This window comes from Chamaea fasciata, unplaced genomic scaffold (assembly GCF_029207755.1).
Source record: "Chamaea fasciata isolate MVZ Bird 193981 ecotype frontalis unplaced genomic scaffold, bChaFas1.0.hap1 SCAF_19, whole genome shotgun sequence".
NCBI lineage: Eukaryota > Metazoa > Chordata > Aves > Passeriformes > Sylviidae > Chamaea > Chamaea fasciata.
In genome coordinates this window covers 9,087,248-9,114,352 of record NW_027094104.1, presented here as the reverse complement: position 1 = coordinate 9,114,352, position 27,105 = coordinate 9,087,248, and the positions used below count along the sequence as shown (strand labels likewise).

Sequence of the window (27,105 nt, the reverse complement as noted above, 5' to 3'; positions counted from 1 at the left end):
CGGGGATGGGGACACACGCCCTGGGGACACACGCCCTGGGGACACCCGCCGGGGATGGGGACACACGCCCTGCGGACACACACCGGAAACAGGAACATCTGCTGGGGATGCGGACATCCAGCCTGGGGACACCCAGCAGAGACAGGAAGACCTACTGGGGTTGGGGACATCCACCCCGGGGACATCTAGGCTGGAGTCGGGGACATCCCCCCTGGGGACACCCAACTGTGGGGTCCTGGGGATGGGAGAAGGATGGGGACACAGGCATGGGCACCCAAGCGCCGGGTGAGGGATGGAGATAGGGACCCCCCGGGAAGGGAACAGGGATGGGACCCCAGGGGAAAAGGACAAGGATGGGGACAACCTCGGTTGCACAAGGTGTGTGGGAGACAGCCGGATGTTATCCGTGACCTCCATTCCTTACCCGACCCACACCGAAACACCGGTCAATTGCGTGGTCAATATCACAAAACATTATCTAAACCTGATACAATTCTGGAAACAACATTTGAACTCTGAAAGCTACAACTGCAGCTCCACTGATTATACAGGAAATTCAAGGAGGCACTTCAGCCCAGTCAGGATGTCAGAACAGGTCGTTGCTCTTTCCTGCTATCCAGCAGCTCCATCCGCACCCAAATATTTTATCTTCAGGCTCAAATTCATTGAATCAAACCACAGTCACAAAACACAAGTACAGCGAACGCCGGGTTTCTGCAAGGCAAGTGTTTTATTTGAGAAGAAGTTTGAGCTCACAAGTACTTCCCAGTGAGATACAGGTCGGTTTGTTCACATCCATAAACACCAGTGCACATGCACTTTGCTCTTTCCTCAGCCCTAGATCTTGCAGCCATCAGCTACAATCCCAGATGTGTTCTAGCTCTACCGCTCCACTTTTCCAATGGTTTAGTTCTGTTAAGTTTTATAACCAACAGTGACAGATTCCCATTTCAAAGGAGGTAAAATTTTTTCACTATTTCTATCATATTTACAGAGAGCAAAGTGCACTGTTTAAAACTAATTGCAACATCAAATTTTAAACTTTATTAAATCTTAATAGCACTACCATTTAAAGTTAAAAAAAAAAAAGCCTAAACATATTTGAGCACTTTCGAATACAATATTTTAGTACTAGTCATGCCAACCATCTGAAGCCTGAATACTCAGGTCATTCTTACCCAAATCTTCTAATTCATATTTGTGGGACTGCACTTGCTTTTATTCTCCTTGCCACTTTCTTCCATTAAAACCCCCCAGGGTCACTAATGTACTCTAGCTCAGATTGGACACCAATGTCTTTGCTGAACACGTTCCTCCTCAAATCCCCACTGCCTGTGTTTTCTGTAAAAATAAAGCAGTAAGGAACAATAAAACCCCTTACAAATCCATCACATTTGACCCTGCTCCTTCTATAACCCAGCGGTGGCACAACAGACCAGCTTTGCCCACTGCACTCATTTTATAAAATAGAAAATACTTCAAGCACCAACCAACCCAGCAGCCACAGGTGCTTCTTCTCACCCAACCACGGAGCCTCCCTCCCACATTTTGTTGTCTTTTTACAAAGTTATTTAAATATGTCACTATTGTAGTACCACACACTGAAATATCACACTAAAACGATGAAATGCTATTGTCAACTGAGTGGTAACAATCCACTTCTGACTGTACAGTTAATTGCCAAGGAACTAGACATCCTTCCAGAAAATACCACTGGAATTTCAGTTCTTATAGCAAGAGAAAAACAAATGTGAGTAAATTACATTAAATTAAAATAAATATTAGAAATATTATTAATTACATATGGTTGCCAAATGCAGCTAAAGGGCCTTGTCTGCTCATTAAATTAAAAGGGGAATGTTTTCAGATTCACAGAATCTGACTGAAATTTTGGATTAGGACAATTGACATGCAAAAAGAAAGGAAAGTGAAACAGAAGACCATGGAAATATTCTTGGGAAAAGGGCTGGCAACAGACAGAAAACTGAACCAGAACTAACACGGGCAGACATAAGAACTTGCTATTACTTCCAGCACCACTGTCCCACAGCTGCAGCTCTCCATAACAAACTGCTGATGGAGCAGCTGCAGGACGGGGAGGATGCTGCTGCGGAACAACTGCGGGAGCACAGCAGCTACGAGGTGAGAGAGCAAGGACAGGCTGACTGCCATGCTGCTTTCCAAGCCAGTGGGGCCTTGACAAACAGTGCAGCCCTTTCCTTCTGCAGGGAGGAATCTGTGCAGGGAAATTAGTGCCCAAGTTAAAGATTACACAATTGCTCTTAGTCAGAGAGGCTCAAAAGTGCACTAAGCCTTTTCCATATCAGATGTTTCACCATCAATTCCGAGTTTGTGCTACTTGGAATGAGCAGGGGCTGCTCATTCCTAAAGGACTGTGTCAGAATTTCTCAAATGTACCTGATTACTTTAGAAGTTTCCTCATCATGTTTAGGGTAGAGCCCCTGTACCCTGTCCCAAAATGATTCCAGTGGTTTATGTAATTAAAGAGCTGATACAACTTGTTCCGTTTCTCAAATCCTGGAGCTTTGGGTATTTTACTGTGATAGGCAGAGAAAAAAGAGCTGCTGAAGCCCCCAAACATTCCAGCAATGGCCAGTTCAAATTCAGAATGGCCATAGAAGCAGGCAGGGTCAAATATAATCGGCCCAGAGTCGTCCTCAGCCACATTTCCTGCCCACAGGTCCCCGTGCAGCAGAGCAGGAACGATTTCTACATCACAGAACATTTCAGGAATCTTTGGCTGAAAAAGCATAAACAGACACGTGACAATTAAAGAGTTTTGAAGAAAATAATAAATAAAATTAGGTTCTGTAGCATGTTAAGAGCCTGAGCTGGCCAAATGCTGCCTGTGTTCAGCCCTCATGGAGTGCTTTGGACATTGATGGCAACAAGAACAAGCCGGTGATAAATGTTCTGGATTGTTCTCGACAGAGCTTAGCAAAGCATTTAATTCATAGTCTAGTATGAACACCTGGTACTGATGTATTGTTTCTAGACATGTATACTGTTGGCTGTCATGAGAAATATAAAATAATTTCATTTAAACTAAAAAGTTTCAACGGCAAAAAGGACTGCAGTAAGCATCTGGACCAATGAACAGAAGAGAGAGGGAACATCCCTGGTGTTCCCTGAGTGCTGCATGGAACATGGCCTGAACCAGCCTCAGCTGTAAGCCTGGGCCAGGTAAAATACAAATCTCTCCAGGCAGCAGAGTTTCAGCCACTTTGTAACACCAAGCTCTTAGGATTTTACCATATTACTATCATTATTAGCTGTATTCTCAGAAATAAATGTTAATGCTCAATTACAGGGTTTTTTCCCACTATCTATAAAAACTGAAAGAATAACAGGAATTCTGTTCAGCTGACGGTGTTGCTGGACCCACTGTGAAGCTCATCCAGACCTTGCTCTTCATTCCAAGCTGGATAAATCCCTTATAAAACACCTTTACAATCCCACTGATACACATTTTCTGAAATTCTAGAAAACAGATTTAAAACATGGCTCATACTTTTAGCTGTGACCAGAGTTCTCTGGCTTCTCTGTCTCCATAATCTTTTTCAATCAAGTCCAGCTGAGCCTGGAGTCGGTGACGGATGAAGAAGGCTGGCCAGTCACTCTGCCACTCATTCACCTGGAAAACAAAGCACAAGTTTGTCTCACACAATTTTAACATACGTGCACTCAGTGTTAATAACAGAGATCCAGTTAAAACATTCAGTGCTGACACAATGGCTTGGACAATGTCAGTGTCATCAGAGGTTTTGCTTTGGGAGTGCTGCTCTTCACCACGTTTTAGTGGGGCTTTCTTTAATATAAGTTGTGGTTCTGGCTACTTTCATTCATTCCCATTTTTTTAATGTATTTTAGAGGGAGAGTTTCTGGTGAGATCATTTCAGTTGTTCAATGTCATGTTTCAAATCTTCCTGGAAATGCAGAAGTGTTAATTCATTTTTACAGCGTAACAAGTTTCTAATTTGGTGAAAAGTTGTACTTAGCAAAGAGTTTGAGATCATGGAGGTTCATTCACTTAAGTCATAGAACGAAATCCTGACGTGCAGAGCCAGAAAATGGTGGAATTATCTCCAAGAGCCCTTTCCAATGTCTCATGAGATGTCACATGATGAGGCTCTCCAAAAGCAGTGGAGAGATGCACACAGCAAGGGTTAATAAAACCAAGACATGGTATGAGAAGGGATACTGATTTTTTAAAGTATCACCAAGCTAAAGAACCACCACATCATTCCAAATTCTCCCTCAATCCATGGTGCCTGCTGGCCACATGTTCCCCAGGGAACAGGGAGGGAACAGAGAAAGCAAAGCTGTGGCCAGAGAGCTGCAGACAAATGGAGCAAGCTCAGGCATGAGGAGTTGACAGACCTCTACAAGTGCCTGACGGCTTTCCCAGCAGTGGAACAGACCATACCTGTGGGATATAACCACAGCAAGTGGGTGTGTGGAATCCAAACTGATCCACAAACCGGGCCTCGGAGTGACCGGCTCCTTTTCCTACAGAACAAAATAAATGTTAGGGGGTTTGAGGTCTTCACACGGTAAAGTTTGCAAACACAGAATTTAAGGCAGAAAAAGTCACTTTAGGCAATAAGTTACATTTATTCCATGGTCACAACCCTTTCTAAAAAGCTGGAAAGAAATCTTTTGGACTTGAAGATGCTGAATGGAAATGGAGGCATAGTCAGTCACAGTCAGTGAGTTTGCTTTGGATGAAGGAGTTGGACATTCAGGAAAGGAGCCCAAACACAGAGTCAGAATCTGCTGTCCTGGCACTTGGACATGTTGCCATTAATTGTGACTTGGGTTTCATTCATAGATTATTTGGGACCTGCCAGTAATTTGGCCTTCACTCAAAAATAATGGATTATAATTTGTCTACCATTAAGAGTCAGACCCAGTCCACCTCTGAAGTCACAGGAACAACACAGATACAGACTGGTATTTCAGATTTTAATAGTAACAACTCAAAAAAAAAATTCTTCATATAGCTGATTTTTTTTTCTCATTTATGCTTTAATTCACTTTGAGGAACAGCAATTTTTGAATATTTTGCTACTTATTTGAGTTCAAAAATATCATCCTCGATATCTTTAAAGGGGAGCTTAATTCTTTCATTTACAAAGGGACAATAATCTGTAATCACTTAATTATCTAAACCAACAGCAAGCAAAAAATGGGATTTCAGTAAACTCAACAACATTTTAAGAAAGTCAGAGTACATGAGGCTGAAAGGTTTCACTGACACTGAGGAAGAGTCCAAATCGTCAGTTTGACTTAGGAAAGTTGAAAGCAATGCTGCACCACAGCCAAAGGAATTGCTTCCTTTTTGGTTTAGTACATGACATCAGTGCTTTACCAATTGTGCTTCCCTCAGCTTTCAGCTTCTCTCCAAGTTTCTGGTTATAAAGATGAAGCTCTGCTATCTGCTCTCCCAGCTTTGAAGAGTATCTGTAGGATCAAACAAACCAAAATGAAACTGAACGAGTGAAAAAAATACTACACTGAAAAAAACCCCCCTCAATTAAATATGACCAAGGCTATTTTTGGGAAACACAGAACCTTAATCAATTTCACAAGCACCTAACAGGGAGCACATGACTTGGTAACAGCTCTGAAGACACAGATTAATATGTACACAGAGAAAGACAGATCTCACAGAGAGAAGCTCTGTCTCTGAGAGAATAAAGTGCCTCTGCTCATGAAGTTTCCTGGCTGACGGTAAGATATTTTAAAAAATGTGCCCCAAAACACAGTAAAAAGAGATGCATGGACATACTTGTTGAGGTGCTTCATCTTTAGGTACTCCATGGCAAACATGGCTCCTCCTCCAGGCAGGTCAATCACTTTGATGGGCTGAGGCACTCTCACAATCTTGGTTTTCTGAATCGCTTCCAAACTTGCCATTTCCCCTTCAAACATCACTCTAGCCTGTCAAGGAATAAGAATATCCTTGGGCTAAACTCTGGATGTCTGCAACGAGTACTTCAGAAAAAACAGACTTTTGACCAAGTGGAGAGGAGTTAATTCCTGTTGATAAAAGGAGAGAGCTGCAGCAAGGCTTCAGTCCACACATGAAGACTTCAGGACCTTAATCCTGACTCCTTTTTTTTTTTTCCTAAATTCATTCCAGGGTTGTAGGATATGTCACATTTCACCCTGATTTCCAAACAAACTACCTGGACGCAACAGCATCTCTGAGGATAATGTGGCCACTGCTAAATGAGGTAACACTGAGCTCTTAAACTGGTTCCTCTTTCCTCACAAGCCACTGGATGGAAATGACAGCGCAAATATTCAGCATGTGCTCTGCATTTTTGAAGCAAAGGTGCTGTTCTTCGTGGCAGTTTAGAATGATTTTGATATAGATAAAGCAGATTTCTGATGTACTGTGGTGTTAGAAAAGTAACTGAGTATTCATTTAGTAATAGAAAAGTCAAGAGTTTGGCTTGAGAAACTGCAAGAGTTTTACTTTTAGTAATGCAAAAAGCAACAGGGATGTTCGAAACTTCTGTAGCTTTAAAGATAATACATGAATTTTAGCACCGGCCCCTGTTTGTGCCCTCCCATTATCGATCCTCCCAACTGGAACAGGAAAAAGAATGCAGTGAATGCAAAGTCAGCTCTGGGCTTTTCCAAACTACAACTGCCACAATAACAGCTTTGTGTTTGGCCTCCTTTTAGCAGGAATTACAGCCCAGTATCGTTCCTGCTGCTGAGGGTTATCACATTGCATCACACTGCATTTCACACTAACCAAAACTGCTACATTAATTCTGGATATAAAATAGACACAGCTTTAAAAAGAACACTGAGAACTGGAATAATTATGTATTATTAACGATCAGCTGCTTTTACAATAAAAAAGCTATCTCCATGCAATAAGATCTGCTGGCATTGACCTGAGGTTTGTGGTTGATTTTCACAAACACCCGTCCTCTGTCTGTCTCATACGTTTGGCCTTGGCTGATGCATCCTCCCCCGGAGCTCCCCAGTGCCTTCAGAATGTTGGTGTTCAGCTCTGCCTTCAGGATCTTCTCCATGCTCATTTCCAGGCTGCTGCAGCCGCTCCTCTGCTAAACCTGCTGCGAAACAGGATTAAAGGTCTGGGTCCTTCTGCCACTGTCACTCTGCGATGAGGCAGGAAGGGCCACCCACCGCAGGAAAAAAATGGAAAAAAAAACAAAAACGAAAACAAAAGGCAGCCTAAAAAATAGCTCAGCCAGAGAGAATGCTTCAAAAAGCTTTGCTTGCCGTGGGCTTTTATAGCTATACACGAAAAATAAAATTCTTTATAAACATTTGCTAGAATGAACTGGAGAGATTAATTCTAGGGGAGGTGGGTCCTGGGGCCTCGCAGCGGTGCTGGAGCTGCTGGTATTTGTAGTTTGGAGCCGCTCCAAAGCTCCGGGATCGCCGCCGTTTCAGGCCAATCCACTAGAGGGAAGCTGGCGGCAGCCCCAGGAATGGCCACAGGCGCTGTATCGGGGGCATTTGGCGTGAAATCCAAAACTTCAGCCCAAAAGGATGCGATCGAATCCGCTAATCGGCCGGGCGGGGTGCGGGGAGGAGGATGAGCCGGGCGGGGAGCCCACGGTTCCCTGCGGGAATTCCTGCCGGTGGGACAGCGCTGTGGGGAGATCCCGGCCGGGCTTCGGGACGGGACCTGCGGGCACAGCGCGGGTGAGCGGCACCCCCGGGGCCGGCGTGAGGGCCGGCTGCTCCCGGTGAGAGGGGCTGGTCCCGGTGAGAGGGGCTGGTCCCGGTGAGAGGGGCTGCTCCCGGTGAGAGGGGCTGCTCCCGGTGAGAGGGGCTGGTCCCTGCAGTGATGGAGGGCTGCTCCCGGTGAGAGGGGCTGGTCCCGGTGAGAGGGGCTGCTCCCGGTGAGGGGGGGAGCCGGCCCTGCAGTGATGGAGGGCTGCTCCCGGTGAGAGGGGCCCGTCCCTGCAGTGATGGAGGGCTGCTCCCGGTGAGAGGGGCTGGTCCCTGCAGTGATGGAGGGCTGCTCCCGGTGAGAGGGGCTGGTCCCTGCAGTGATGGGGGGCTGCTCCCGGTGAGGGGGGCCCGTCCCTGCAGTGATGGAGGGCTGCTCCCGGTGAGAGGGGCTGGTCCCTGCAGTGATGGGGGGCTGCTCCCGGTGAGGGGGGCTCGTCCCTGAAGTGAGGGGCGGCTGCTCCCGCTGTAACGGGGGGGCTGGTCCCGCTGTTATGGGAACAGGAGCTCCCGCTGTGAGGGGACGCTGTTCCCGGTGCTCTGAGGGATGCTGTTCCCGCTGTGAGGGGACGCTGTTCCCGGTGTTCTGAGGGGGATGCTGTTCCCGCTGTGAGGGGATGCTGTTCCCGGTGTTCTGAGGGACTGTTCCCGCTGTGAGGGGACGCTGTTCCCGGTGTTCTGAGGGGATGCTGTTCCCGCTGTGAGGAGATGCTGTTCCCGGTGCTCTGAGGGGATGCTGTTCCCGGTGTTCTGAGGGGATGCTGTTCCCGTTGTGAGGGGACGCTGTTCCCGGTGTTCTGAAGGACTGTTCCCGGTGTTCTGAGGGGATGCTGTTCCCGCTGTGAGGGGATGCTGTTCCCGGTGATCTGAGGGACTGTTCCTGGTGTGAGGGGACGCTGTTCCCGGTGTTCTGAGGGGGATGCTGTTCCCGGTGCTCTGAGGGACTGTTCCCGCTGTGAGGAGATGCTGTTCCCGGTGTTCTGAAGGACAGTTCCCGGTGTTGTGAGGGGACAGTTCCCGGGGTGACGGGAGCCTGACACTGTTCCCCGCTCCGCACAAGCGCCCCGTGGCCCTCCAGACCCGAACAGACGGATTCCTGTGTGATGGCAGCGCACACTCCACGTACGTACCACACTGACAAAAATTAGAATGTGAAGTCTTATTTTAGAGCTTGCTCACCACAGAAATGGTGCTTTGGGATGAATGACACATCCAATGCCACCGAAAGGACGTGACATTCTGCTGCCGGATTTTCATACTGCGTTTTAGTTTCTGGTGTGCACAATACCATTGGTTTCACTATTTTGTGTGGTTTTGTACAGGGGATAAATACCATTAGATTCCATTCTTAACTCTGAAATCTGGACAGTGACTTACTAATAAAAATAAAAGGAAATCCTGTCTTTTTTGCAAACAATTAAAAATATAAAAATGAGTCACGGGTCTGCATATTCAGGCAGGGGTAGTTAAAATGCATTAACCACAATGAATATATATTAAACACTATTTGAATGTGTTCATTAAAATACAATGTATTAAATACACTTAACAATGTATTTATCATTGTTAAATTCTACCAATAGTGTGACAAATTCTGTAGTGCTACAGTTGTGCATTTGGATTTCTTGTGAAGCTCCCCCAGCAACTTTTAAGGACAAACTTCACTAAGCTAAAAATGGATCTATAATTATTATGTACATGCACAGCAAGGTTTTGTCTCATTAGTGCACATCATTATTTTGATAAATGTTTTTGTCTGTTTTTAAATACTTTGGGGAATTAATTTGTAAGTTAAATACTTTCCCATAAGGATCAATTACATTTCATACCACTCTATGAGAAAGTTCTAGGAGAAAAATGCCACAGACACTGTGGTAAAAGAAACACAACTTGAAGAACACTATTTCAAAAATAAATAAATAGAATGTTTCTGGAAAAGAAATCCTTTCTTCAGATTCTTTAGAAATCATTTCTTTAACTGGGGAGGGTTGGCTTTATCTTCCTTTAGAAGAATTTGAAGAACAATATACCTGAATTAGATACCAGGAATGTGAACTCAGCCTTTAAGTATCATATGAGGCTTCTGATACAACACCTGCCTACAAAATTGTTACCTGAAATGTGGAAGAATAACTCAAGCCAAGTCTTTCACGTGTGAAGGGATTGTTGTGACTCCTCCTCAGTAATAACAATCCTTTGGTGCAGCTTCATCCCAGTTTCTTATCGGTGTCTCCACTGCCGTGAGAGACCACCAAGAGTCTGTGATGCTCCTCCTGGACCAGCACTGACATCCTCTGGGAATGTGAAAATTCCTCCTGCCAGCCACGGTAAACACAGGGTAAGGAGAAGCTGGAGCAGCATTCCTCACTCCTGGTAACGCCTGCAGCAATCCCACGGGGATTAAGTAAAGCCTGGGGCCCTAGCTGGGCAGGAGAAGCTTTAAAAAAGCAAAGTTTGTTGTTTCCCATTCCCCATTCTCTTGGCTGCCTGAGGACACAAAATCTCATAAAGATGCAATGTGACTATTCTATTTTATATACATCTGAGTACCCAAAGAATCCCAGAGCAGCTGGTCCGTGCAGAGCCCCGGGGCTGCACTCGGCTGCTGAGCACGGAAAAGCTGAGGTCACCTCCCAGCAGAGCTGGTCACAAACCCGAGATGCAGCAGCAGCGGAAGGCACAGAGTGAGCATGGAAAAGGCGGTGAATGCACAGGAGGGATGGGGAACAGCTGGTGCTGGAGTGGGCACACACTCTGGGCTCCAGTGCAGTGTACACCCATGGAATAATCCGGGTAGGAAGGGGCCTCACCAGGCTGTCGGGTCCAGCATCTTGCTTGAAGTAGAATCACTATTTCAGTCCAGTCGGGGTGCTCAGGGCCTTGGGTCCCGAGAACTTCCACATTTTCAAGACGTATTTGTGGCGTTGGTGGTTGGGGTTTGGAGGTTGGTTTGGTTTGGGGTTGTGTCAAGTCGGGGAATCCCTAGTTTAGAGTGCTCCAACCGCAACTCCTGTGTGTTTTTAACTAGTTTGATGTGAAAGTTTTTACCAAGGAGTCCTTTGGAGCTGGGAGGGGCCCGGGTCACCCATCCTCCCCTCCGGCCCGGCCGTCAGTCGCGGTCACTCCCGGCGGTCAGTCCCGCTCGTCCCGGTCATCCCGGCGCTCAGTCCCGCTCAGTCCCGCTCCATCCCCGGCGCTCCCGCCGGCATTCCCGCGGCGCTCGACTACTCGGCGCTCCTCCCGCGGGCGGCTGGATGTGCTCTGCGCTCGGCAGCGGCGCCTGGCGGGGCCGGAAGCAGTCGCCGGCCTGTCTGCCTGGGCCCGGCGGGACTCGGCCGGACTCGGCTGCGCTCGGCCCGGCTCGGGCGGGTTCGGCTCGGCTCGGCCCGGCCGGGCTCGCTCCGCCCCGGCTCCGGCGGGCTCGCTGGACTGGATCCGACTCGGGCGGGCTCGGCTCGGCCCGGCTCGGTTCGGGCTCCCGCGGCGGGGCTGAGGCGGGCGGGCGCCGCCATGGTGTGAGGGGCGGGGGCGAAGGGGCCGAGCCGGAGCCATGAACCTGCTCCCGGCCAACCCGCACGGCAACGGGCTGCTCTACGCCGGCTTCAACCAGGACCACGGTGAGGCTGCGGGCCCGGGGAGCCGGGTGCTGCCGCGGACGGGCGGCGGTGCAGAGCCGGGGCTGGGCTGGGCCTGGGGCTGCCGCGGCTGCCGACCCATCGCTGCGGGGCCCGCCGGTGTCCCAGGCTGCTGCCGCTGCCCGAGGGGTGCCCGAGGTGTGGCGGCTGCAACTGCTGGAAGGAGCCGGGAAGGGCGCTGGCAGCGGCAGGATTTGGTGCTGCTCCCGTTGTTTTAGCGCTGGTGCGGGCGTGTGTGCGCCCGGCGCTCCGGAGAGCTGAATGGGTGGGTGGGGAGAGGAGAAGGACCAGGACCAGGACAGGGGGTTTGCTGCACTTGGCTGCTCCCCTCGTGGGCTGCATCCCGCTCCGCCAACCTGTGCTTCAGGGGCTTCTTTGGAAACTGCCCACACTTCAGCCCTTTCTAAGTACTCCACATTCACAATGAGTGGTGTAACTGCTTTTTTTTCTTGCTTTCTTTTTTACCTGGTTTGTGTTTTAAAAATCGTGGTTAAGACTACTAATCACAGCGGCAGGCAAGCACTGATACACCAGCTCCCTGTGCATCCTTGGCTTATCTTTTCCCTTTGTTAGAGGGGAAGGCCTGCTCCAGAAAAGGGCTGCATGTGCCTCATCCTGCTTTGGCAATACAAAAATAGCACCAGTCTTATGAGTAAGTGTCATTTTTGTGGAATGAGGAGTAGAAGCTCATCATTTTGTAACATCCTCTTGCCTTAACAAATAATATTCTTGCTTAAGACACTCTTGCAGCCTCTGTCGTTGTGGAGTGCAGCTCGTGTACCTGTTGCTGAGGCTGTTGAAGTCGTGTGTAAACACGAATTATTCTGTTGGTTTTAGTCAAACACTCTGATGACATCCAGGCAGTAGCGCATGAGGCAGGTAATGAGGCGAGAGCATCTTGGCAGCTCTCTTCCTGCTATCCCAGACTTGAAAAGAGCAGGATAGTTTGTTTCTCAGCAGCTCTGCACTTATTTTCATCTTGTCTCTGCAGTGGAGATGGAAAAAGATATTTGAGGATGAGCCTAATTTCACATCTACAGGATCTGTAATGGAGCAGTGATATTTGATGTTTGGCCTGTAGAGCTGTGTAAGAAGAACAGTTTCTCTTTTAGCGCAAAATGCCTTTAGATCATCATTTTAGTGTTGCAAAGGCTTCCTTAAGTTCTCTAGCAATAAATGCAAGATAACCAAACCCCTCTGAAGAGTATCACTTCCAAAGCACCGTAAGGAATTTGTCTTGGGAATCTGTGAGCTGGCAGTATTCATGTCCCATCCCACCTCACCTGGCCGGGCAACTGAGTGATGACAAAAAACCACAAAGAAAAAGCACAATTGGCTTGTGTTTGGCAGCTCCTGGAGCTGTTCCTGCTGGGAGTGATGACGCTGCACTGCAGATAACACAGTGGCCTTTTATGAGTTCAGGGCTCTGGTGAAGGGCTGAAGGGCAGGTGATGTTTGGTCACCTGAGGAGAGCAGAGGGGAGGGAAAGCTCCTTCTGCTTCTTCCTGCTCCTGCTGGGAATAGAACGTGAGTCACTGGAGTGAAGCTCACAAGTGTGGGTGTATGTACTGCCACAATAACCTAATTTCTTAGTAATTTAAGACTGGCCCATCCCACAAGGATGGGGGAACAGGAGGAATCATTGAGTAAGTCTCTCTGGGGCTGGATCTCCCTGGCTGGCAAGTGATAAAGCAGCTGTGGTTGTTCTGCCCTGGGCCTCCCTCGCTGTGATTTGAGTGTTGCTGGTTTTATATCAGGTGCCTTTGCTACTTTTAGGCTTTAAATTAAACCAAAGGAACAATGTAACACAAGGAAATGGAAGTTGTCAGTTGTTTGAAGTCGGAATATTCTGATTTTAGCTTCTTAGTTTCGAGACTGTGAGCTCCTGATTTCAGATTCTTTCCTAATGCTTTGAGAAGGACACTAAAGTGCCTTTCAAAAATGAAGAGACAAAACATCATAGTAAATGGCCATACCTGTAAATTGCCGACAGATCCCTCTTTTGTCACTGTTGCAGCCTAAAGCTGGTTTGAAAACTGAGGTGTGGGGTTTTTTTGGTGTGGAAACACTTGACTTCTGTATTTACTCTTCTCCAGTAGGCTGGAATGCTTTGTAGGACCCCACGGTGTTGGTAGGGTCCTGTGCTCCTGGCTTTACACAGCATTTATGGTGCCAAGGAAAACCACCCTGGCAGAAGCTGTGCGGGACATCATCACTTCCCTGGATTCCACTGCTGCCTCTGCAGGACCTCAGGCCCTAGAGCCTGCAGTCCCCTTTGGCCTGTGGCATCTTCTAGGCTGGTCATTAATCTAACCCTTCCTTTTTCTGCAGATTTGGAGGAATAAAACTCACTCTGGCCTCACTGGCGCTGGTGGCAAAAAACACTTTTATTGTAGGAAGAAGCATGACTGTGGGTCTGGGCAGTAACTCTGTAAAAAAAGTATCTGAGTTATCTCTTATCAGTGGCTTTTCAGCTCATCTGTCCCTTCTTGAAAAGAGGGGTGCACTCCTTGTGGAAGGAAGTGAACCCAAGGAAGTGTTTCCTCCTCTGTCAGTCCCTTCCAGCTCTCTCACATGGAAGGGCTTACAAGCTGTAGCCATCAAATTTGTGATTCCACTGGTAGCAGAAATGAGATGGGAATCGCCAAGTTTCAAAGCTGCTCCTGTAACCTGGAACTGAAGGAGGAACAGGAATTTTCCTGTAGGTTTGTTTGCTCTTGTTTGACTCAGGGGTTGCTGTGCCTGAGAGCTTCATCTCTCTGTGGGTAGTGATGGAGCACATGGGGAATTTCACTGTTACTCGCATCCCCACGTTCTGGTGTGATGTCTTCAGTTAAAAATGTGGATATTCCCAAGGCATTGAAGCAGCCCACGTCTTACTCATGAGGCTGGTCCTGCAGAAGGCTGTAGTGGCGCTGCAGGAAGTGTAAAGTGTGTGTTTGATTGCATCAGGAACGCTCCATTTGGGTTGTCAGGAGCTGCTGGGACCAGCACAACTCAAACCTGACAGCAGGGACTGCTTCCTTACTACGGAACAGCTTCAGCATCCCTTCCCTTTGACTTGCCTGGAAATACAATGTGGGATTGGAAAACTGCTGGACAATAATTCCACGGATCAGCTGTGAGGGACAGATCAGTTCTCATCCTGTACAGCAGTGCTTTATGTAGAGGGAAAGGTTTCCACTGCAGTTTGCTCCCTGGCTGTCCTGTAATGCTGTCCCAGTGCTGCCAGAGCAAACCAGCGCTGGGAAGGGAGGACACAAAGTGAACAGGGTTCATAGCAAAGCCTCTTGCAATAGGGTTGTTAATCCTGCTGCAGTTATTACAGTCACATTGGCCGCTTCGTGTGTGTGTTTGTGTGTAAACAAGAACTTTGTGCACTTAATTTATTACAGTATCGTGGACAGGGTGAAGTTTAACCCGGGAGTCTTTTGGGTTAAGGATGTAGGTTTTTGTGTTTTGTTTTCTTCCCCCACATGCCCTGTGACTGTTGGAGTATTGAGTTTTGGGAAGGGTTGTGTTTAGACAGAGCTCCAGAGCTTTTACTTGAGGGGCTCAAATCGTTGCAGTGCATAAGAATAGATAAATAATAAAGAACCAGAGATCTTTAACTGGATTTTTGGTACAGTGCACACCAATTGTGAGCGACCAACCTGCCATCAGGCTGCTGCCAGTGACAGCAGCTTCTTGGTGACTTGTCATTGCTCTGACTTCACAGGGCATTTCTTTGTCCCAGTGCCTGTGTCACCTGTTAGCAGGGCAAGGAGCAGGACGAGGGACTGGCAGTTTAAGGGTATTCACTAAAGAAGGACATGCATACTCCCATATGAAAATGTAACTACAGTTATTTTCCAGAGAGTTTTAATCTGGCTTCTGCTTATGTCCTGGGTTAGACTTCAACTACTGGCATATAATTATTGGCATGCAACAGCAGTCAGCTCTTGTTAGCACAGTTGGAAAAGCTGTTTGAGGAACACTGAGTTCTGGACACATCCACAGCAGAGTCGTAATAATGAGGTGAACTGGGATTTATGAAGAAAGGAGGGAGCTCCCTTCATAACTGTTGGACCATAAACATTAAGATGCTGTTTTCCTGCACTCTAGTGCATGGCACAGGATCCAGGCGGATTGGGAATTGGTTTCCTTTCCTTCTATTGTTCTCTCACCTGCCTAAAACCAATACCAAGGCATTTTCACCAGGCCAGCACAGAGGACAACTTCTCTGGAAGATTTTCACTTGCCATCACAAGCAGAGCCTGTGACTGCTCTTCAGCCTGAGTGTAACCACACAGTCCTTGAGTAATGCTTTCCTAACCCTCTGCCTCTTGCTTCCTTCCTGAGTGTATCTGGCAGTTACTAAATTTGTGTATATATATGTGTGCTTTTTACCACAGGATGCTTTGCATGTGGAATGGAAAATGGATTCCGAGTTTATAATGCAGATCCACTCAAAGAAAAAGAGAAACAAGGTAAAACACTTACTTATTACACCGTGCTGCTCTGTGTTGGAAGCTCAGCCTTGTCATTTTTTCCTGACTGATTCTTGCTCAGCTTTCACTTTTCCATCCCTGGAAGACTTTGAATCAAGCCTCAGGAAAAGCAGCTCCCACTGGCCCCACAGGGGATCTCACTCGTGCCTGGTCAAAAGTCTCCGTGCTGTTAATTTGCACAATTGGCTGATGAGGATTTTGTCTCAGCTTCTGGCGGAGTTGTGTTTGCTGTTGCTAATGTTTGTAGCCTGAGTGGGAGAGGGGGTTCCTGGGTATTTACAAGCAGGAGGAGCTGCTCCCTGCAGCCATCAGTTGTTCTGTTCTTGTGTGCTGATCTGGATGATCCAGTGTGGCAGTAGAACTCCTGGCTTTTTCCTGGAGATCTCAGTGTAATGTTTCTCACACTCAAGAGTGTTGTCTGCAAGGGCACTGAGAGCTCAGACCTCTAATGCTCTAAATCTTACCTTCTGTGCATGCTTTAAAAATTTGGGAGGATCTTAATGTGGTAAAGCTGCTCCTGTGTCTTAACAGAAGTCAGTAGATGAGCTGTATCAGCATTGGAGTTTTCATCAGAAAGCAAACAAAACTGAGTCAAAATATGGGAAACTGAAACTGAGCCATGTCATTCTAACACTAAATATAGGAAGTGAGCTGCTAAACAGGTTTCCTAGCGCTTGCAGCCTGTGGTGAGAAAAGGGATTTAATAAGAGGAAAAATGTACTTAAACTAGCAATTCCTATGAAATCAGGCACACTTTCACTTGCTGCTGCTGCTGTCAGGATTTTAGTCACTGTTCACATGGCCAAAGCTGACAAATTATTTCCTGCTCTTAACAGTAAATTTTTCCGTAAGCAACATGCCTTGGGACTGTCACTTGTGACAGTGTGCTCAAAGAGTCAGGATTCAGCCTGGAGTCCTGTGGAGTTCCTTGTCAAAACCCTCACTGCCTGTAGCTCTGGATGGAGATGCTTCCAGGACGCCTGCAGTGAAAGGTTCCTTATGAGTCAGATTGGCTTTTCCCTGTGGATTCTGAGAGCTCTCACTGAACTGGCTGTGTAGGTACACAGAGATCCCGTTCATTGTTTGTGTAGGTTTAAACCTGCCCAAGACACTCCCAGCTGGAGCATGTCCATTTGATTTTCTCTGTAACCCAGTATGAAACCAAATCTTGTTGCAAGCCCAGCTTGTCTGTCTTACATCCAGGAGTTCCAAGAAATTCCCATCCAAGCAATGATTCAGTGCTGTAACACAGATTCAGAACACATTACACATTCCTAAATTGTTTCAGGTTATCCCTTGTAGATATTGTAGACCTTTTTGTCACAGTGATCCCAGCAGAATGTGCTGTCCTGCTTTCATGGAGTCAGGAGGAGGAGCTGGTGCAGAGAGGGGTGGTGTTCAAGTACAACTGTTCAAGGAGGAAACAAGGCACTCAGAAGTGCTGTTGAAGAAACCACAAGAGCTTGTATGAAATCCAGGGCTTTTCTGCTCCAGTGTGGAGAACTTTCAAGGAACCCACATCATCTGGTTTTTAAGGCCAGCCAGGCTAGGAAGATGCTCTTCTTCTCCTGAGAAATGTGCTGGATAACATGAGCTTTTCTTATAAGAGTGATAAAAATCGGAGGGCATTTTAACCAGTTCTGACACTTTTTTAAAATAAAATATTTGTCTTGCAGAGTTTCTAGAAGGTGGTGTCGGCCACGTGGAAATGCTGTTCCGTTGCAACTACTTAGCACTAGTAGGAGGAGGAAAAAAGCCCAAGTACCCACCCAACAAAGGTGAGCTTGAGGGCTGGACCCTGCCAGTGCCAGCCTGGCCCCTGTGTGACACTGCCCAGGGAACTCCCACAGCCAGGGCCCTGAGCTGATGTCCTGAAGGTCGGCTGAAGGGGATGCTGCAGCAGGTTTAAGTCACCGTGGTGCAGGGAGCTGCAGCACTGCTGGTGCAGTGCTAACAGGCTGCCACCTGCAGGGACTGCTCTCCAGGGCCTGCTGACCTTCCCACAGTGAACTCTGCAAGGAGCACGAAGCTCCCTGCCTGGCAAGCTTTGTAGGAAAATGTACTACTCCTTTCAGTTACTGCATTCGTTCTTTCATAGCCCTCAGAGCAAACAAGGCTGCTTTTCTTTAGAAAAATATATCTTTAATTTCAGTGTTTGTGGTTGCAGTTGACCGGCTCCTTCCTGCACAAGTTACAGTGTGAACTAGGGGGTGGATATGTAGCGGCTCAATGCCTCCTGATCAGCAGGATGCCTGTCTGCATCTGCTTAGCCGTGGGATGAACCTCTTGATCAGACTGCTGGGGAACTGCCGGTTGTTGTAAGGGAGCTGTGGATCTTTGAATATGCCTCGATGGTCTGATGCAATCTCTGCACTGTTCTAGTCATGATCTGGGATGACCTGAAGAAGAAGACTGTCATTGAGATAGAGTTTTCCACAGAAGTCAAAGCAGTGAAGCTGCGAAGAGACAGGTTGGTACAGCTCAGGGGTCCAGACACTGAGCCTGGCTTTGTGCTCCTCTCCAGCTGCTTGTAAAAAGATCCAGCTGCAACACCAGCAACTGCAGGTGAAACAGGCTTTTGGGGCCAGAGTATTAGGTGTAAACAGAACACAGTTTAAGTATACTGCTAGGTGAAGCCTTGGTGAAAAGCCTACAAGACTTCCTGGTCCCCTAATGAAGGGAAATATTCTCCTGCGGCTCCTGCTGGTTTTCTAGGTGTGGAGGAGTGGGAAGAAAATTCCAGCAGATCCCTGTAGCAAGAGCAGCTGTGAACAGCTGGAGTCTGTGTATGCGTGGGTGGAGGGGCTGGATAAAAGTGCTTTGCAGTGCTTATCATTGCGTGGCTGCTGCAAGGCTGGGAGGCTCTTGTGGGGGAGGGCAGGAAAAACGTGGCTGTTAAATCAGTTGAAAGGTCTGAGGGAGTGTTTGTGTCCACCCCGAGTCACAGGAACTTGTGTTCTGTTTCAGAATTGTGGTTGTCTTGGACTCGATGATTAAAGTTTTCACCTTCACACACAATCCTCACCAGCTGCACGTCTTTGAAACCTGCTACAACCCTAAAGGTTAGTTGGACGCGTGGGCTGGGGAATGGAAGCAAGTTTATTGTGTTCTTGACTTGTCATTTATCTTCTGCTGCCTCAGTCAGCTCTTTAGAAGTCATTAAGCACTTACTGCACTGCAGTCGCGTCCTTTGGAGATGCTTTTGTGTTTGTAGAATGGTTATTAGGATTTATAAATACTTGGCCCAGAAAAGCTGTTTCCTGTGCTCATGTTGTGATTGTGATTTTTATACGAGCTGTATGCTTTCTTCTGTAAAGAACCTGTATTTTTGCTGGAAGGTTAATTACAAACACAAACTCTAGTGAAGTGCATCATTTCCCTTCCCTAATAGAGCTGGAGGTGTTGAGCAAACTCTTCCCTCCTGTTAAAGAGAGCCTAATGAGCAAAGTGATGCTGTTCTTTTTAACTAGCAAGGCCTGGCTGTGGCTGTTGTTGAGGCAAGGGGAGGGGCTGGCGCTCGTTCAGTGGTGGCAGCGGGAGCAGAAGGAACCCGTGAAGGGCTCTCTGCAGGGCTGGCAGTGGCTTGGAGGAGTGAGGAAGGGTGGAGCAAACACTTCCTGACAGTGCTGCACGTGGAACAAGGGCTGCAGGCAGTGCTTGATGGGTGGAGAGGGTCGGCGTGGATGAGAGGAGGGTGTTCTCTCCATCAGGATTGGAATCCCCATCTCTGAGGGTTTTCATGCCTGCCTGGAGCAGACATGGAATTGCTGTCATGGAATCCCAGCCTGGATGCAGCTCCAGCCTGACTGACAGGCAGGGGCTGGAGGAGGAGGATTTTTCTTGCACTGAGGTTTCAGGAATTCACTTGGCATCAGCAGAACACCTGGGATTGGTGTGATTTACCTTAAATGGGCCACAAAACATTACAAAAACCATAAGTGCCAGTGCTGTAAGAGCCAAGGTCAAACACAAATTAATAATAGTTTCACTGATGGAGCAGAAGCTCAGATATCATCTCTGATAAACTCTTACCCTTCCTGACCTGCTAAAGAGACCTTTTAATTTCTTAAAATAGCTTTGATGTAATGGACTGACTGGGCTGATCCGCAGAAGCACCCAGATTCTGGATAAGCACAGCTGGATTACATTGAAGTGATGAAAGCAAGTCACCATTATGCTGCTCCTCAGCTTAACTGTGCTCTGCACTCATGGACAGATGATGTTTTGGGACTAGCAATTAATGTAATGGCACTAGCCATTAAAATGAGGTTCTGATTTACTCCATGGGCGTTTGCTCATCCTGAAATGATCAATATTTTAGAAACTTACATTTGAAAAGTTGATTAGGTTATGGAAATGATCCAATTGTTCTTCTTTTTTTTTTTCTTTTCTTTTTTTCCGTCTTTCAGGTCTCTGTGTCCTTTGTCCAAATAGTAATAATTCTCTTCTCGCATTTCCTGGGACACACACTGGGCACGTGCAGATCGTGGATCTGGCTAACACGGAGAAGCCTCCTGTGGACATCCCAGCTCACGAAGGAGTCTTGAGCTGCATCGCTTTAAACCTGCAGGGAACAAGGATTGCAACAGCATCAGAAAAAGTAAGAGTGGTGTCCCCTGCCTCTGGCTCACTCCGTGTTCCAGGGTAGTGAGATAAAATATCAAGTCACATCCTTTGGAGGAAAGACACAGGAATACCTCCTGGGAAAATCTGCCACTGAGCTGTGCACTCTCAGTCTTTCTTTATCTTCCCTGCTCCTCTGGGATGCCCAAACAGCCGACAGCCAAGGGCTGTGCCTGAGGTAGTATTTGTTTTAGCTGGCTGTAGCAGTGATTCTTCAGTGACATTTGAAAAACAGCTTGGCCCAGGTACTTCATATCTTTGATGTGTTCTTCAACAGATACTGTTAATTAAAAAAAAAAAAAAGGAGGTGGTGCTGGGCTGGGGCAGAGAGAAACAAACATGACAGAGCTGCCAGGGCACTCATCTCCCCAAGGAATGTCAGGCAGATGGACCCGAGGCAGGCTCAGCTCTTGCTGCCTTCTTCCACTCAGCTGAAATCAGCTTCTTAAGGACAAGCCAAATTAATCCAACGAGTCTCTGTTTCACTCTGTTCTACTGCCCAGCCTGTCACTCAAACAGTTTAAAAAAAGAAAATGTATCCCGAGTCTCTCTTAAGCTTAATGACTGCATGTCTTCTAAACAGAGTTCTGAGAGCTGCCAACTCCATTGCTAAATAGAGCCATTATCTGCTGCGTTTGTATTAAACATTCCTTGCTTTGCATAGAGAAGAAGTTCAAGCAGCTTTTATTTTCCAACTGAACTAGGAGGCTGAGCACAGTCAGCAAACATCTCAAGCCCGTCTCTTAAAACTAAACTGAGTTTACCAAGTTTTTCTCTGCTGGGTTGATACTTGCTGGCGTGTAACAGGGGCTGCAGCGGTGATGCAAACAACGTACACCCAGTCTTCATCAGAGGAAAGCAGCACGGATTTGTTGATCACTTTGTTTGAGACACACTGGCTGGTTCTGCAGCTCGGCTGTCAGGCTGGCTTCACTCCAGCTGAAGGACAATCTCCCGGTGCAGGGCTCTCTCACCTGACTGGGCGGTGCCTCAGATTTGGATCAGTACGGATCATGAGTGCGTGGTAACTGATTCTTCTAGGTTGTGTCAACTGAACCAATTTTAAGACAAGACCAGGCACAGCTTGATTATACTTAGTGGGAAAGAATTGCACGGTAGCAATGAAAAATGCAGCAGTACTGAGGGGAGCATGGCAGAAGTGACCCACAGATCCTGGGCACACTCTACACCAGCCAGAGTCTGCAAATCAGGGCCAGGGCTGCGGCAGTGCCTTAGAACGGAACTAAAAGAGACTTCCAGAGTCACTAAGTGATTGTACCCTAAGGCATTACAACACTGCGGTGATGGTGTGTGGGGAAACCGGTGTTCTTCCCCAAAATAAAGAGAGGTTTGCAAATCTACCAAGAAAATCTACCAAGAAAACCACAGCAGTGTGAGCAGGGGCATGCTGGTCAGACAAAAGTTTAGGATGCATTCACAGATGTAAAGACAGTCTTCTGCCCTTCCTAATACAGTGCTTGATTCCTTTCCCAGGGGACCCTCATAAGAATATTTGATACTTCATCAGGGCATTTAATCCAGGAGCTACGTCGAGGATCACAAGCAGCCAACATATACTGGTACGTTCAGCTGCTCCTGGGCCATCTGTGGGTCTGGCTGTGCCGAGCCCCTCAGCCAGCACAGGATGGCTCTGGGCTGCCCTGGGCCTCTGCATCTCCCTCTGGGCTGGCTGCTGGGAGGGAAAGGCGGGAGCTGGGAGCTCTGTGAAGCCTGGCACAGGCTACGGGAGCAGGGACACAGCTGTGGCTGTTGCCAGGCCGTGACCCTGCTCAGCCCAGGTGGGAACTGGGGGATGCTGAACTTCCCACTGACACCCAGGGAGTGCCCTGAGGCACTTGAACACTGCTCCGGGGACCCGGGGTGAGCTTTGTCCCCACATCTGCTGTGCAGGGGAGCACCCAGGGCAGAGGTGTGACTGTCCCAGGAGCAGGGAAACCCTCTGCCCATTCCCCATGAAAACTCCCATTCCTGTGCAGTTGCATGTTCTGCCCACTCCTCAGAGCAGGGCTGGTGCATTTCCTTCCAGCAGTGTCAGAGTGCCCCGCACCAGTGCTGTCCATGTTCTGGGTGCTGCTTGTTCATCCCAAAGCAGCCCTGGGCCGGGGCAGCAGCACAACTGTCTGTGCCAGGGCTGTGGGTCTGTCCCAGCAGAAATCCTGCAGCTGTCTGTGTTCTCTGCAGTATTAACTTCAACCAGGATGCTTCCCTCATCTGCGTCTCCAGTGACCACGGCACAGTCCACATTTTTGCTGCAGAAGACCCAAAAAGAAATAAGCAGTCAAGGTAGGGATGGAGCTGTTGTGAAGCCCTGGGGGGTCCTTGAGCTTTGAATTGCATTTAAAACTCTGGCCATGTCACTCAGTAGCAAAATCTCTACCCTGCTGAAGGTGGAAAAAATTATCTGCTGGGCTGCCTTCAGCTGCAGATTTAGGACTCTGGTACTTGCCAAGTTCCTGCTGTCCTTTGTGGGGCTGTAGCATTTCAACAGAGGGTCAGTGTAGGTTTTAGTGGACCTTAGGATGAACATACATTGTGGACACTTTGCTAAAAATCAATCCTTCTGGCAGTTTTTGCAGTCACTTAAAGCCAGCAAGGTAGTTGTAGTGTCTCCCTTCCTGAGAAGGGGAATTGCTCAGGTTATCTGGTACTTGCTTAAAGATAGTAAAAAACCTGCTGTGAACTGATGTTCCAACCACTCCAGCAGCTCTGAATCCACTCTAGTCAACACCTTACCGACCTGTTAATGTCTTTTTTTGTTTTCTCTTTCAGTTTGGCCTCTGCCACGTTTCTCCCCAAATACTTCAGTTCCAAATGGAGTTTTTCCAAATTCCAGGTTCCCTCAGGCTCTCCGTGCATTTGTGCCTTTGGAACAGAGCCAAACGCTGTCATAGGTGAGTGATGGAGGCATCCCCAGGTTCTGGCTGGAGAAGCAGAACTGCGCTGGCTCGGAGGGAAGGGAGAGACTGGGAGAGTCTGCGGAGACTGGGCTGAGTGTCCCTGTTCCTGTCACCCAGGAGCTCTGGCTGCTCCCACTGCCCAGGGAGGGAGGCACAGGGCTGGCACAGCACAGGGCTGGCACAGCACAGGGCTGGCACAGCACAGGGCTGGCACAGCACAGGGCTGGCGGCCCAGGGGTCCCTCCAGAGCCCCTCTGAGGGGCAGCTTACACTGGAGAAAAGGAAGGCACCTCTGGCACAGCCCCCCTGACCCTGCTTGTTTGTGTTGCAGCAATATGTGCAGATGGCAGCTACTACAAGTTCTTATTCAACCAAAAAGGGGAATGCTCAAGGGACGTGTACGCTCAGTTCCTAGAAATGACGGACGACAAGCTTTGACTGAGGGCAGGGGAGCGCACGGCTCCAAGCTCTGCCTCGGCCACCTGCGCCTCTGAGGGACGGGATCTGAGTGTCCAGGGCTGATCCACAAGTTCAGCAGAGCTCATGGAGAAGCCTGGCTCAACATGATCACAAGCAGCTCTGAAGTAGTGGACTACATATGTTTGTTCTCATTTCTGCAAGTATTCATCATTAAAATCTCTTTGGGTTACTGTCACCAACTCAAGTTTTCAAGATGTGGCTTTCAACAAGCTTGTGCCTATTGGGTTTCTCTTTAGTCTAAACTGTGACATGACTGGAGCTCCAACAAGAGTGCCTGCCACAGGGAAAGCTCAGCGGGGGCTGTCCACACCTTTGGCTGGCCTTAGGAAAAGGGATGTGGAACCAGAAGATTTTAGGCTTCGCTTTACTTCCACTGCATGGCTGGGAGCGGGGGAGCACTCTGGGTCACGCTTTCTCCACCAGGAGTGCTGCCTCCCCCCTCCCCTGGCACGGCTGAGGGAACAGAAGGGTGACAAAGATGGAGCAAGGGACAGCTGCAGATCAAGTCCTGCTTGTCCTCTGACCTGGTGCCCGGGGCTGGGGGGTGGTGGTGGCGTGGCCCTGCCAGTGCTGCTGCAGGTGAGGGATCGGCGTGACTTGTCCAAGGTGCCGAGCCCTGTGGAGCAGCTGGAGGCACCTTTGGGCAAGGGCTGGCCCAGCTCCCCTCTGCTGTGAGCACAGCAGGCACCTGTAGAGCCGATTCCTTCCACAACGCAGCGGTTGGGACTGGTGTGACAGCTGCCAAACTGCTGCCAGACGCTGCAGCTGCGAGGCTGGAGAGGCCACGTCCATGTGCAGCACAAGAACTGAACAAGGTGGCAGGAAGTTCCATGTCTGCAATGGCTTTAAACTTGCAAACTTGTCTTTTTTTTTTTTTCCTTTGAGCTGTCGCATACTCTTGCTGCTGGCCCAGGGACAGGTAGGTTAGACTGAACCCACTGACTTGTACACTCTGCCCCAAAATTGTTCCTTTTTCCTGCTGACCTAAGGCACAAGCTCCTAACCCAGAACCTGACACAGCCCCACGTTCAGCATCTGTGGCACTAAACACTGGGGCAGGGAGGTCTTGCTCTTCTGAAAGCTCATTTCACAGATGCTTCAGCCCTGACACGCTGTGACTTCAGTTGCAAACTCTAACTTTGACAAGTCCCTTTTAGTGTCATGTAACCTACTAAGGACTAACTTACCATGTTGATGTCAAGGTTGCATGTTGCTTTGATGCGTATTTAACCACAGGAATTGTTTTGCACACTTATTTGTAATATGTTATTTCTTTTAAATAAAAGTGACTAACTTTGCTGTATTCACTGATGGTCACAGCCATGGTTTCCATTGCTCCAGGCTGGGGGAATAAACATGAGTCAATAGTGGTGGCTGGTGAAGGACAGGAGCTGAACCTGCTGTGAAGAGGGGACGGGAGCACGTGAGCCACTGCCTGGGACACGCACCTCGTTGTCTGTCCCAAAACAAGTCCAACGTCCCAGTGCAAAGCAGTTCTTGTTCAGCATTCCTCCCTGCTGGGCTGAGGCTGCTCAGCTTGGAACAGCTGGACCAGCACAAGGACCTGGAGTGTCATCTCCTGTAGGATGTGAAGGGAAAGCGCTGGAGGCCGCTCCCAAGGGGGAGGGAAAGCCGCCGGCGCTGTGGGAGCTGATCCCAGCACCAGGAAACTCCTGACCTCCCCCATCCAGCGCCTGCTCCAACAGCTCTGCTGGGCCTCAGCTGCTGCCGCCCCAACCCCCTGCCCTCCTGTGCCGGTTATCCTAGAGCTGACAGGAGACTACAAACGCATTTCGGGGCAAGATTTAAACTTCTAAACGTGTAAAATTTTCCCTAAACCTCTGCTCCAACGTGGCGGCAGGCATGAAAAAACCACACCTGTGCAGGCAGCCAGTAGTGCTGCACTAACCCTGGAATGCCCTAATACACCTCAGGTATTCAATCTGCAGCTCGACCTGCAACTGGCTGTGATCAGGTAGAGCTGTTTTACAGCGAGCAAATCCAGCACAGGATTGAGTCTTCCCAGCTGGCTCCCTGCGGCTCTGCCTCCCGTGGATGAGTTTACCCAGCGTTTGCACAGCTCTACAATCAAATGGAACAGAGCTCAGTCAGTTTTTGGGAAAAGGAATGCTGCTTTGAGGACTGTGCACCCAGCGCTGATGGGCCGGTGGTACCACACGGCCGCCAGGAAGAGAGTTCACACAGCAAGTCCAAGACACGACCGTTCCTGGAACACAGCGTGTTCCCCCAGCATCTGCTCTGCACGCACAGGGATGAGCCGTTTCTTTTGTATTAAGAAGTCACTCAACGCCTTCTCTCCCCATTTTGCCATCTCTCTCCACAGCACCTGTGTCACAGCTCAGAATCCTGACAGGAAAACTAATGAGTCAGTGCACTACATTCTACAGTAACTCCAGGTATCTGCCAGCAGGAACCGTGGAATACGAGGATTGCTTTCAGAGCCTTGAGGGAGTCACAATAAAGGAGAAAATACAAGATTAATCCGTGCAGTGAAGATGTGAGACACGACCAGTTCTTACAGGCACAGGGCAGGGGGGCCGTGCTGGACACAGCAGCCGGGGATGGGGCTGGGTCACACTGCCCTGCTGCCTCTGGGGCAGACTTACAATTCCACCACTCCACTGCCTCCAGGGTGAGCTCTGCTCTTCTTCTTCTTCCCCAAGGATCGCGTTTGCTCAGAGCATTCAGACCAGGCTTTCTGTTCTGCCCATTCAGCTCCAACCACTGCAGCTCTCCCCAGCAGCTCCACAGCCATCCACAGCTCGTGGAGTTGAGTTTCTCCCCAGCTCTTGAAAGCATTGCCACAAAAACCTGACCCAGCTTCCAGGAAAGTTCTCCTGGTCCTTGAAAGCACTTCCCAACTGCTGAGAAACAGAGACTGCAACCGCTGCAGGAAAAGGGGATCAGACACCAAAGCCACAGGCATGACAGTGATTCCACAAAGTGCCATCTCCTAAAACTTCCTTCCAGAAACAACGATCCATCTCAGGCAGACGCGTTCCTGTGCCCTGCTGTGCCCCAAGCAGAGCAAAGCAGTGGCAGGTCCAGCCCCAGGCCCCTCCAGGCTCCTGGGACACGGCGTGGCTGGAAGGGACACCTCGGCTCGCTGGGGCTGACACAGAAGCTGCATTGACCCCAAATATATATCAATATTCCAAACACACTTGGTTGAGTAATTTCAACTTAAGTTAA

At 48.7% G+C, this 27,105-nt stretch overlaps 2 protein-coding genes across 2 annotated transcripts; one reads left to right on the top strand and one right to left on the bottom strand.

The window, feature by feature from the left end:
• Positions 1-711: 711 nt before the first annotated feature.
• FN3K (fructosamine 3 kinase) lies at positions 712-20,285 on the bottom strand. Its single transcript, XM_066200593.1, has 7 exons — positions 20,201-20,285; positions 6,936-7,118; positions 5,813-5,964; positions 5,393-5,484; positions 4,448-4,530; positions 3,533-3,655; positions 712-2,761 (listed from the first exon to the last, which is right to left on the bottom strand). Exons 2-7 carry the CDS (start codon positions 7,080-7,082, stop codon positions 2,423-2,425), a joined length of 936 nt encoding a protein of 311 aa, XP_066056690.1. The 5' UTR covers positions 7,083-7,118; positions 20,201-20,285; the 3' UTR covers positions 712-2,422.
• WDR45B (WD repeat domain 45B) lies at positions 11,057-25,199 on the top strand. The gene is made up of 10 exons (XM_066200592.1): positions 11,057-11,363; positions 15,776-15,850; positions 17,548-17,649; positions 18,254-18,341; positions 18,839-18,933; positions 20,281-20,471; positions 21,989-22,074; positions 22,697-22,798; positions 23,285-23,406; positions 23,744-25,199. The coding sequence occupies exons 1-10, from the start codon at positions 11,297-11,299 to the stop codon at positions 23,848-23,850; spliced, it is 1,035 nt and encodes a 344-aa protein (XP_066056689.1). The 5' UTR covers positions 11,057-11,296; the 3' UTR covers positions 23,851-25,199.
• Positions 25,200-27,105: the final 1,906 nt, after the last annotated feature.

What these genes read in the sequence shown, in the direction of transcription:
- WDR45B (XM_066200592.1), top strand. Translation starts at nt 11,297, where the DNA reads ATGAACCTGCTCCCGGCCAACCCGCACGGCAACGGGCTGCTCTACGCC. An exon ending in CGGCTTCAACCAGGACCACG is followed by an intron (nt 11,364 to 15,775) that starts GTGAGGCTGCGG and finishes TTTTTACCACAG; the next exon opens with GATGCTTTGCATGTGGAATG. An exon ending in AAAAGAAATAAGCAGTCAAG is followed by an intron (nt 22,799 to 23,284) that starts GTAGGGATGGAG and finishes TTTCTCTTTCAG; the next exon opens with TTTGGCCTCTGCCACGTTTC.
- FN3K (XM_066200593.1), bottom strand. Translation starts at nt 7,082, where the DNA reads ATGAGCATGGAGAAGATCCTGAAGGCAGAGCTGAACACCAACATTCTG. An exon ending in AGCTGAGGGAAGCACAATTG is followed by an intron (nt 4,531 to 5,392) that starts GTAAAGCACTGA and finishes TTTGTTCTGTAG; the next exon opens with GAAAAGGAGCCGGTCACTCC. An exon ending in GCTGTGGTTATATCCCACAG is followed by an intron (nt 3,656 to 4,447) that starts GTATGGTCTGTT and finishes TTTGTTTTCCAG; the next exon opens with GTGAATGAGTGGCAGAGTGA.